Here is a 12,233-nt window from a genome sequence, read left to right as displayed (position 1 = left end):
GGGAGCTTTGGACCCTTGTTGGCCTTGGAAAGAATTACAGAATATCCTGAGCTGGAAGGGACCTCAGGGATCAACTCCCTGAAAGGTGGCTGTGGCCAGGTGGGGTTGGGCTCTTTCTCCTGGCAGCACTGACAAAAGCAAAGGACACAGCCTCAAGCTGTACCAAGGGAAATTTAGGTTGGATATTAGGAAAAAGTTTTTTACTGAAGGAGTGATAAAGCTCTGGAATGTTCTGCCCAGGGAGGTGGTGGAGTCACCATCCCCTGGGTGTGTTTAACAAAGCCTGGACGTTTCACTGGGTGCCAGGGTTGAGTTGAGGTGTTGGGGCTGGGTTGGACTCGATGATCTGGAAGGTCTCCTCCAGCCTCGTGATTCTGTGAATTCTGAGTTCTGTGAATTCTGTGAATTCTGTGGATCAGAGTCCAACTCCTGGCCCTGCACAGACACCCCAACAATCCCACCCTGTGCCTGGAAGCGTTGTCCAAACACTCCTGGAGCTCTGACAGCCTCGGGGCTGTGCCCATTCCCTGGGGAGGCTGGTTAGTGCCAGCCCTTCTGGATAAAGAATTCTTCCCTAATATCCAACCTAAACCTCCCCTGGCACAGCTCCAGCCTTTCCCTGGGCCCTGTCCCTGTTCAGCAAAGAGGGAGCAAAGCCCATTTCATGTGTGGACTCAGCAAAAGTGGCTGATCCCTGATGCAGTTTTTCCCATCCTGGGAACACCAATCAATGTAATTGAGCTGTTGGAATGAGTCCAAGATGATCAGAGGGATGGAGCAGCTCTCCTGCAAGGAAAGTCTGGGAGAACTGGGATTGTTCAGCCTGGAAGAGACTTCTGGGTGACTTTATTGCAGCCTCCAGTGCCTGAAGGGAGCCTACAAAAAGCATGGAGAAAGACTATTTACAAGGGTCTGGAATGACAAGGAAGGTTTTCCCATGCAGATCATTCCCCTGCGCTGGTTTAGACTCTTGCTGCTACAAAAATCCACGTGCAAAAAGATTTGTCAGCACCTGTAGTGGAGAACAGGACAGCACTGGTCTCCAGGACTGGCAAACTCGGCCTTGCTGGGGCAGAGCAAGAGTTTTGACCAAAATAAAGGATTTTTTCCTCATTTTTAAACATTCCACTGCCACACAGGAGCGCTGGAGGTCAGAGGCTGAGATACACACACAGAGAACACTGCTCAGCTGCTAAATCCCACAGGCCAGAGGCACCTTCTGGCTCAGGATGTTCCTCCACAGCATTGCTGGAAACTGGGAGGATGCACCTGGAGCAGAATTGCCCAAAAATCACTGCAGATCCAGGACCTCTGCTCTGAGCCTCAGTGGAGAAAGCTGGGCTGACCCCATGTGGTCATGGCCTTGTTATGGCATGGTTTTGGTTTTAGAAAGCATCGACTCTCCACTCTTGCTCACACAAAGTGTAAAATCTACCTCAAATCCATGCAATCTTTCCATCCAGGAAAAGGCACTGTGGTGGGAGTTAAGCTAAACCTCTGTGTGTCACTTTTCACACCATGGAAATGTCTCCACACTCCCAGTGTTCGACCAGGCAAAGCAGCAGAATAAAATATTCATCTTTAGCATGGATGGGACATTCCCACTCCTCTGAACTCCTCAAAACAAACAATAAGGGATAGGAGGGGAAATTCACACCAGTTTGTGCCTTTCCCTCACAATAAAAGGTTAAATATTGCAGTGGTTCATCTGGCTGCAATCTGGGAACTTCGCCTGCAGATTTTGGGTGTGCCTGGACCGAGGAAGGTCGGTGTGTGTCATCTGGTCACTCTGGGCCTGAAGAAGTCAAAAAATAAGGAATGTTGATTGTTTCCATGGTCACAGAATGATTCATTCTGATGGTAAAATAACAGAGGAGACACATGGAAAATGAGAATCATGTCTCAGAAGTGTTTAGTGCAATTATTGCGTGCAGGCTACGTGCATGCCCTGACCTCAGCTATTCGTAAAACTGTCTCTTGAGATGATCCCAAAGTTGGGTTTTTTTGGATTGAAAAGGAATTGAAACCCTTACTCGTGAAGTCTGTCATCCTTGGAGGCCGAACAAGGCTCGTCCCAGCACAGGTTTTGTCCAAACAGAGCAATGGAGCCTCCAAAAAGAAAAAAATCCCAGAGATAAAAATTATCAAAGTGAGAGCCTTTGGCTTTAATGGCTTTAAATTGGAAGAGGGGGGGTTTGTATGGGAAATTAGGGAGGAATTTTTCCCTGTGAGGGTGATGAAGCACAGGGTGCCCAGAGAAGCTGTGGCTGCCCCTAGATCACTGAAGTGTCCAAAGCCAGGCTGGGCTTGGAGCAACCTGGGATAATGGAAGGTGTGGAGCTGGAACAAAATAATCTTTAAAGGTCCTTTCCCACTCAAGCCAGTCTGGAATTCCACGATTCTAAGATTCCAAACCCATCAAACAGCTCAGCCTGGGCATCCCTGAGGGGGTGCAAGGGATGAGTGTATGTGTTGTGCCTCGCTGCCCTCACCCTTGAAACGTGGAGGAAAATCAAAACCTCACAATTATAATATAGATTTGTAGGGAACAGTATGTTTATATAATAATAATAACGGTATGTTATTTACAGCGCTGTGGACGTATGTGGGGACTAATTGCTTTTTAATGGACATGTGCACTTTTGAGAATGTCTGATCTTTTTTTATTACTCTGATTAATTTCTAGATGCATAGAATTTGACAATAGGTTTATGCATATTCATTTTGTTGATTTTACGTTACAGCTAGTTACACTTGTACTCAGTTTTTTCCAGAAAGTATAGAAAGAATTCTTGGGTCACTCTGCTCTGTTTGTTTTGAGGCCTGAGGAGTTTTTCTTATTTTTAATTTAGCTGGGACAACTTTGCTAGCGCTGCAGTTACTAGACTAAACATATTTTCCTTATGTTAGCAAGTTCAAAGCGGTACATTTCACTTAAATCTAAATGGATTTCTGTTAAATTTTCACTCTGCATCACCGTTCCACACACAGAGTCCAGTGGGACTCCTGTGAGGGTGAAAAGGCGTCATCTGTGAGGGTCTTCAGGCGGCGGGAAGAGCGCCGATCCCGCCCACACGGCACCGCCGCCATCTTGGCGCGGCGCTGAGGGGAGGCGGGAGGGGCGTGGCCTCCCTGAGGGAAGGGGGCGTGCCCGCAGCGCTCCCGCCCAATCCGCGCGAGGGAGCGGAAAGGTCGCGAGGGGGCTGAGGGGTGGGAGGGTGTGGGGGGGCGTGGCCAGAGGGCGGAGATCGGCGGCGATTGGCCGCGGTCGAGCTGCGGTGGGCTGCGATTGGCTGCTGCGCGGGAGGTGGCGCGCGCGCGCGCCGGCCCCGCCCGCGCTGCCACGTCCGTGCGGGGCGCGTGCGGCGGGGCCGGCGCGCGCGGGTGAGTGCGGGCGGGCGGCCCTGAGGGGCTGAGGGAGCGGGGTCCCCTCCGAGGGGTCGGGGTCCCCTCCGAGAGGGTCGGGTCCCATCCCCGGGGAGCTGCCGCAGCTCAGGGGCGCTGTGGGGACACCACCGAGGGGCTGCGCGTGTGTGCGGGGTTGATATGACCGTCCCGAAGGTCTCTGTGTGTTGTGTGTGTGTGTGTGTGAGGTGAGGGGGTGCCCTCAGACGGGGATATGTGAGTTGAGGGGTCCCCTCTGAGAGGTTGGTTTGGGGAAGGGTCCTGCCCCCGAGGGAGCTGTAGGGCAGAGGCCGTGTGTGGGGTGAGGGCGTGTGGGACCCCCCGAGGTTCTGTGTAAGGTGTGGAGACCCCCCCTCACAAAGGGCTGGGGATGTGTGAGGTGCGGGGAGCCCCTCGGGAGGCTGGTCTGTCCCACGGGGCTGCTTCAGCTGAGGAAAGCCGTGGGGATGCTCCAGGGACACAGCTGGGCGCTGTCACCCTGTCCCCCAAAACTGGGGGGGCTGGGCTCTGTCACCCCGTCCCCAAAACTGGGGGGCTGGGCTCTGTCACCCTGTCCCCAAAACTGGGGGGCTGGGCTCTGTCACCCCGTCCCCAAAACTGGGGGGGCTGGGCTCTGTCACCCCGTCCCCAAAACTGGGGGGGCTGGGCTCTGTCACCCCGTCCCCAAAACTGGGGGGGCTGGGCTCTGTCACCCCGTCCCCAAAACTGGGGGGCTGGGCTCTGTCACCCCGTCCCCAAAACTGGGGGGCTGGGCGCTGTCACCCCGTCCCCAAAACTGGGGGGCTGGGCTCTGTCACCCCGTCCCCAAAACTGGGGGGGCTGGGCTCTGTCACCCTGTCCCCCAAAACTGGGGGGCTGGGCTCTGTCACCCTGTCCCCAAAACTGGGGGGGCTGGGCTCTGTCACCCTGTCCCCAAAACTGGGGGGCTGGGCTCTGTCACCCTGTCCCCCAAAACTGGGGGGCTGGGCTCTGTCACCCTGTCCCCCAAAACTGGGGTGTCCCCCAGGATGGCAGCTCAGCTCAAGGGGTCCCTGGTCATACCCTGCTCCCAGCACATGTGGGGAACAGGGTGACCCACAGGCCTGACCTCTCCTTTCCTGTGCCTTAATCCTTTTTTCTTATTTTTAATTGACATTATTGTAAGTCATATTCCTCTCTCCAGAAAATGAGCATGGCTTACAATTCCATCCTGCTCCAGCTGTGCCGGAAGTAGTTGGGAAAGTGACTCTTCGTTGGTCACTAATTGCTCATAGAGCATCAAAAATTTTATTTTCTCTTTGTGCTTTTCCCTTGGCGTGCTGTAACCCTGAGCTGGAGTTTGAGGTCTGCTTTATTCTGTACAGATGCTGTTTGAATGTTGATATGGACACTTGGGAATTCTGGGGGACAGAGGAAGGTTGACATTGGACTATATGTGCTGTAGGAACAGAGAAATCTGTGGGAATGTTTCTCTTTGCAATTCATCTTTCCCGCTGTTTCATTTTGAAAATTCACACGGGATGAGAGTTTGTGTTGCTGTTTAATTGCTGTAACAGCAAATATTTTTACTTTTATGTGCAAAATGAAGATGAGAGCTGGAATTCAAAGGCCAGTGTGTACCAGCAGGTGGCATAAAAAAGATTCTGTGTTTTTTTTTTTAGTTAAGAAATTTCAGTTGGGTTTCTGGAGCCACTTTCACTTTTGAGGCTCATTACACTGTGATGCTTCACAGCAAACATTCTGTTCTTTCTCTGGGCTGTGAGGTGTCTTATTTTAAAAAGTGTCATCCCAAACACTTTTTTCTTTCTCCTGTTTATTTGACCTGACCACTAGTGTGTGACTGTATCGTTCATGGTGCAGCTAAGGCAATCTGAAGATTTATAAAGAAATTAGAAGTTTTCATGAGCTCTGCTCATACCAGAACCCTGACCAGGTATTCTACAGGGGACAGAGTAAGAATTATTCTTCTTTATTATAGAAAGCCCATCTCATGGGTGGGACACCTTCTGCTATCCCAGGTGGCTTCAAGCCCATCCAGCCTTGAAGGCAATAAGGAAAATACCTCCCTTTGTCACCCAGAACAACCCCATCTCTTCAATCATTAACAGGTGTCTCTCTGTCACCTTGGCCCTGTTTCACGGACACTGTGGGGCTGTGCTTGGCAGCTGGGCTCTGCAAACACCCAGAGCAAACAGGAGAGACAGGCTGGGCTCTGGCTGTGCCATCACCTGCTGTGGATGTGGCACCTTGTGCCTGAGAGATTAAATATCTGTGGGGTGGGGCTGCTCGGAAAAAAGAGCATTATTCCCACGGCAGGTTTGAAATGGAACAGGAGTGCAGATGATGGCTGGACAGGTTGTTGGGAGGTTTCTTGAGAGTGATGCTTTCCTTGCCAGAGGGCTGTAGAGGTTGAATGCCCTCCTCGGAGCCTTATCATGCTGGGCTTTTCCAGGATAAACACACGAGCTCCGTGTGTTGGCTCCGGCTGACGTGTGCCGTGCCCGGCTGGACACACTCTGTTAACCTGGCAGGTGAAGGCTGAGCAGATAAAGTGAACAGCAGTGTATTCACCTTCCTGGAAATCCCTGAGGAAAATCCCATGGCATGCTACAGGGGGAACAACTTATTTAGAGATTAAACCATGCCTTACCCGTTCGTTCCATTCCAGATCTCTGTTTGCAGCCATGATGCCCGTGGCCACCGTGATGCCCGATGACACGCCCATGTTTGACCCCAGCATCCTGCAGGAACTCGACTGGAGTGAGAACACCACGACCTTTTCTCCTGCTATTTCTCCACTGGATCCAGGGGATGGGCTGGTCCTGAGACCACTTTGCACAGCTGATTTAAATCGAGGTAGAATCCTGCTTTATTATTGCCAGAAATGACACTGCCGTGCTGAGTTGGTATCTTGTGTTTCTGTAGGAGCTCTCAGTAGATTGGGATTGCTCAGTTTTTCTCATATTTATCAGTAAACAATCTGATGGAATTTTAGAACATCCTGACTTGCCAGAGACCCACAGGAATCATTCAGTCCAACCCCTGAACTTGCACAGAACACCCCAACAATGCCACCTGTGCCTTGTCCTATCATCCCTTGGGCTCTGGTAGCCTTGGGGCTGTGGCCATGTCCCTAAATTTGAGCTTCTGGCATCATGGATTGGTGCTGTATTGGGTGACCCTGAAAATCTGGTTTACTGTTTTAATCCTAAAATTCAAGTAAGATCTTCCAAATCCACAAGTTCCCATTCACCATGGTTTTGAAGAGGGAGCACAGTTGTTCATACTGTACCCTTTGATACCAAAACAACATGAACAAGCATCTTGGTGCACGAATTCTCCTTCAATTCTGGAATTTGGCTAAAAAGACTCATTATTCCAAGCTCACTTGAGCTCTAGCCAGTCCTTCAGCAGCGTTCCATCCTGTTCTGATGAGATGGGGCTATGGGGATGGTCCCTCTCCAAACAGCTGTGTTGGATTGTTCTTGCTGTTTGGAGCTGGTTGTGTGTCTGTCCCTCACTGAGAGTTGTTTTCCCCCCTCCTTTCCTGCCAGGCTTTTTTAAGGTTCTGGGTCAGCTGACAGAAGCAGGAGTTGTGAGCCCGGAGCAATTCATCAGTGAGTACCTCATCATTCCTTGGCTTTTCCACAGGGCTTGCAGGGAATCAAAGCAAAGCTGCTCAGGTGTGAGGCTCCTGAGGGCCTGATGCCAGAGGGAGGGATGAGTTCAGCTCCCCTTGGCACTCAGCCTTGCATCCAGCTGCAGCTATCCCCAAGGGCTGCTTAAATCACTGCCTAAATTGTGAAACTGGTTTTTAGACAGCTTTAGATAGCTGGTAGCATGGATTATTTGGGTTGCTCCACGTTTCTCCAACCTGGACTGGAATGCTCTCCAGGATGGGGCAGCCACAGCTTCCCTGGACAACCCGCCAGCCCCTCATCACCTTCTCAGGGAAGAATTTCTGCCCAATATCCCATCCACCCTTGCCCTCTGGCAGTGGGAAGCCATTCCCTGGTGCTGTCCCTCCAGGCCCTTGACCAAAATCCCTCTCCAGCTCTTTTTGAACCTACTTCAGATCCCCTTTAAATGCTACTCCCAGGCCAGACAGGCAGTGGGGAGGTAGTTCAGGGAATCATAGGATCTAAGCCAAACCACTAATCCATGTCCACAGGTGTCATATCCACACAGCTTTTTAATCCCTCCAGGGATGGGGACTTCACCACAGCCCCAGGCATCCTGGGCCAGGGCTGAACAACCCTTTCCATGAAATTCTTCCCTGTGAGGGTGGGCAGGCCCTGGCACAGGTGCCCAGAGCAGCTGTGGCTGCCCCTGGATCCCTGGCAGTGTTCCAGGCCAGGTTGGACAGGGCTTGGAGCAGCCTGGCATAGTAGGTGTCCCTGCCCATGTAAGGGAGTGGAATGAGATGAGCTTTTAAGATCCTTCCAGCCCAGAACATTCCATGATTTGATATTGTAGCACCCATCTGCTCAGCAAGGAAGGTTCTCTGGGAAAATAAGGAAAAGGAATTTGTGTAATTCCTGCTTTTTCATGGGTTAGTCTGACTCTGGGGCATTCATTTGCTGGAGTCTTGGGTGCGTCGTCCCTATGATCCCACGGTGATTTGCAGTCAGAGACTGCTGCAGATATCAGATTTAACTGCAGTTTACTGTGAGCCTGAATTGCCTGTTCCACAGAAACCTTTGAGCACATGAAGAGGTCTGGAGATTACTATGTCACCGTGGTGGAGGACACCAACCTGGGGCAGATCGTTGCTACGGCAACGCTGGTTATAGAACATAAATTCACTCACTCCTGTGCCAAGGTAAATCCTGCAGCTGGGGAGGGAGGAAAAGATCCTGGCTCTGACTCTGGGCGTGTTGGTTTTATGGTGTTATTGTGTGGTGACAACCTCGGGTTGTATTGGGGAGGTTTAGGTTGGGTATTGGGAAAAATTTCCTTGTGGAAAAGGTGGTCCAGCCCTTTACAGGCTGCCCAGGGAAATGGTGGAGTCTCCATCCCTGCAGGGATTTAAAAGCCATGTAGATGTGGCACTTGGGGACACGGGTCAGTGGTGGCCTTGGCAGTGCTGGGGAGCAGTTGGGCTCGATGGTCTTGAAGGGCTTTTCCAGCCTTAAATATGTAAATATTTTTAAAATATACTTTTAAAAAGGTCAAGTATTTTGTGTATTTTAAAAATATATCACATCCTTGAGTGCTGAGCTGATAGTAAAAGGAAGCTTTGGCTTTTGCTAAGGAAAAGGAGCACTTGGAGATCTGTCCCATTGTGCCAGTGAGCTTTGGAAGGAGTCAGACGTGGTTCTGACAGAGCAGATGGCTGCAGATCTCTGTGCTGGGAGTCCCAGCCAGGCTGTGAACACAGGGAGCTGGAAGGGCAATTCCAAGGCTAACAAACACTTGCCTGTATTTTCAGAGAGGCAGGATAGAAGATGTGGTGGTCAGCGGGGAGTGCAGAGGGAAGCAGCTTGGAAAACTGTGAGTATTCCCCACCTTTGCCATTCAGCAAGCCCTTTACACCTCACACCTTCCTGCCAAGCACCTGGGGAGAATTCAGCCAGCAGGGATCACCAGCTGGGCATAAAATGATCTGCAGGAAAACAGAGAGTGCTGTCAGCTCTCAGTGTTGTGGCTGTGGTAATGTAACTCATTAGATATTCACTGACCCAGCATTTAACTGCTGGTTTTTTTGTCTTTTCCAGATTAACGTCCACCCTCACCTTGCTAAGTAAGAGACTGAACTGTTACAAAATCACACTGGAGTGTCTGCCCAAAAATGTGGATTTCTACAAGAAGTTTGGCTATTTGGTATCTGATGAAAACTACATGTTTCAACGGTTCTTTAATTAACTTCTAGGTGTTCTGGGTTCTTTTATTTTCTTGGAAAGACTTTGGTGGAGGAGCTTGTGCTACAAACATTCTCTCCGTGGAAAATTTCTATAGTTTATTGCTGCAGATACAACAATCCCTATAAATAATGACCATCAAATGTGTAAATCTTGGGAAAAAAATTACTGAGGTTTTAGAAAGAGTCCTCTGGATTAGAAAATAAGTTTAGAACTAATTTTTACTACTGTTGAGTCGAGGTGAAGCTTTTCTGTTCTAGCTGAGTTACAAAGGACTCGTTAAAGGGATGGTTTTTAACCAAAGGTATATATTTTTATCTCAAATTTTTTCTTGCATTGTATTTTTCTAAAGGTTTGTGCTTCTTTTCTCAGTAGCCAAAGGACAGCCCCTGGGACTGTCCTGGCTGTGCTGATGGAAGGATGATGTAGCTGGGGAAGGGATGAGGCTTCTCTTATGCAGAATTAGTGACACAGAACAGGCCTTAGTTCTGGTTTTTTCCATGACACCTCATGGAAGTGCTGGTGATGCATCAGAAGTTTTCTGGGCACTGTTTTCCAAGACTGGGTTTGTTACTGTTGGTGCAGGTTGGGGAGAATCCTTGCAGGCTGTGCTGAATTCCCAGTCTGAAAATGGATGTGTGCTTCTCACTGCAGGGCTCCTGCACTTTAGCTGATAACTTAGTTTTCAGGATAATTACTTTTTTTTTTCTGACATAAAAACCCCAAACGTGGTGTCCCAACAGGGCAGAGGGTAACTGGGAAACTGGAATGTATCCCATAGGGAGTGGGGTTCTGGTTAATAATCACTGGGAAGGGGAGTGGGATGTTAGATTCAGCTTCACCTGAGGGAGCTGGGGGTGCTCAGCCCAGAAAAGCCTTACAGCCACTTCCAGGGCCTAAAAAGGAGGGAGAGGAACTTTTGTATGGGCAGGACACAGAGTGGTTCCCAATGCCAGAGGGCAGGGATGGATGGGCTATTGGGATGGAATTCCTGGCTGTGAAGGTGGGCAGGCCCTGGCACAGGTGCCCAGAGAAGCTGTGGCTGTCCCTGAATCCCTGGAAGTGTCCAAGGCCAGGCTGGAGCAGCTTGGGATAGTGGAAGGTGTTCCTGTTGGAATGAGATGAGTTTAAGGTCCCTTCCAACCCAAACTATTCTGGGATTTACTGAACACCCCTGGCCCAGCCACTGGATCTCCAGAGGGCCAGGAGGGATTTCCACCTGTGGCACAGCAAACCAGGAGAGAACTTTCCCCCCTTCCTCACCCAAGGGATTGCTGCTTCTGGTGCTGCTGTGGAGCTTCCCTGGTGCTGCAAGATTGGATCAATGATTTTAGCACTTCTGCCAGGGGTGAAAAGCAAAGAACATCCAAAGGCCTGCTGCCAACAGTGGTGTTTTGTGTGGGGAGTGACAAATCCCACAGCCATGAATAGGGCATTGTACCCAGCCAGGGTTGTTTGTGGGCAGCCAGGCCTTCCACACTGTCCTGCTTTGTGCTCTGGAGAGCGACTCTACAGTGCTGGGGGCTCTGCTTGATCTTCCTGAGGGTTCTCCACTCCATCCAGTGTCTCCTTGGTGATGTCTGCTTTATTTATTGATTATTTTTTTAAAGAATATCTTTGTTTAAGCTGAATAAATGATTGCCACCTGTATCTGGACTGTTTTTCATGGAGTGAGGATGTGCTTGTTGAGCAGCAGCACCTGCTGCAGTTACCTGTTCCCCTTCCCTAGGCTGAAAAGAACACTTTTAGCAGTTCCATGTGGATTTCTGTCCCAAGAGAAAGCATCTGTGCTCCTCTGACAGCATCTGCATGGTTCAAGCCCTGACTCATTCTGTAAAGCAGCTCCTGCTTTCTGCTGGCCCAAGCGACTGAGGTGGATTTTCTTGCCTTTCACAGTTCTAATTCAGAATTTCCAAGACTGAAAATGGATTATTTGAATTCTATAGTATCTACACCGTCTAAAGAGCCCCAGGCCCTCCTTAAGAGTTAATGAGAAGATCAGAGTGAGGAGCAGGTGCTGTGGCCCTGCTCAGACCATTGTCAGGCAGATGAATGGGGTTGAAAGCTGGGGTTTGTGGCTGCAGCACAATGGCCCTGCCGGCACAGCCCCCTCGGGGCGCCTGAAGAGCTCTTTGTTCATCCCAGAGGTGCCATTCCCACCCCTCTGGACAAACAGCAGCTGGAGAGCTGCCAGTGCCCAGCCTGGGGACCTGGAGGTGCCACTGGGCCACCACAGTCACAGGGACAGGGACAATGCCACAAGTGCCAGCTCTGCATGGCCCCGGGGGAGGGAAACAGGAACTGCAGCAGCCCTGAAATTTATCCACAGTGCAAAGGGCTGAAGGGGGAAGAGTAAGGGCACCTGTGTATTTATTATGTATACATAAAAATAGATCTAAAACAGACGTAGGTATGTATAATATATAAAATCTATATATGGATATCTCTTTTATGTATATATAAAACCTATATGTGACATATTCATAATGTATACATTTTTTATATATATACATACAAATATAGAGAGACTATGTATAAAATACGACCTCCTTCAGGCAAACACCAAACCTTTCATAAATGTCTTTTCCCTGCACCACAGAGGCATCTGGGTACCTCTGTTTCAGATTCATATAATTATATATAGCTATATAAATCTCTTTATATTTATTTATATAAATATATATAACCATACAAATAATATAGATATAAAAATTACAGTATTTGGACATATAGTTGATTAATAGTGGAGAATCCCAGACTGGTTTGTGCTGGAAGGGACCTCAAAGCTCATCTCATTCCACCCCCTGCCATGGACAGGGCCACTTCCACTATCCCAGTTTGCTCCAAGCCTTGTCCAGCCTTGTCTGGAACACTTTTTTTTTGTCAGAACCAGCCCTAACAGCACTACCAGCTTCTCCAGAGGTTGAATGTTACCTCCTCCCTGCAATTTAATTTTTTGGCTGAGACCTTTGCCACCCTGAGGAAGAG

The 12,233-nt window shown here is 49.6% G+C and overlaps 1 protein-coding gene across 1 annotated transcript; it reads left to right on the top strand.

The window, feature by feature from the left end:
- Positions 1–3,330: 3,330 nt before the first annotated feature.
- Positions 3,331–10,895, top strand: GNPNAT1 (glucosamine-phosphate N-acetyltransferase 1). The gene is made up of 6 exons (XM_077783883.1): positions 3,331–3,384; positions 6,053–6,240; positions 6,939–7,001; positions 8,079–8,206; positions 8,816–8,877; positions 9,102–10,895. Exons 2-6 carry the CDS (start codon positions 6,069–6,071, stop codon positions 9,247–9,249), a joined length of 573 nt encoding a protein of 190 aa, XP_077640009.1. The 5' UTR covers positions 3,331–3,384; positions 6,053–6,068; the 3' UTR covers positions 9,250–10,895.
- Positions 10,896–12,233: the final 1,338 nt, after the last annotated feature.

Source organism: Lonchura striata, chromosome 6 (genome assembly GCF_046129695.1).
Source record: "Lonchura striata isolate bLonStr1 chromosome 6, bLonStr1.mat, whole genome shotgun sequence".
Taxonomy (NCBI): domain Eukaryota; kingdom Metazoa; phylum Chordata; class Aves; order Passeriformes; family Estrildidae; genus Lonchura; species Lonchura striata.
This window is presented reverse-complemented; position numbering and strand designations above follow the sequence as displayed.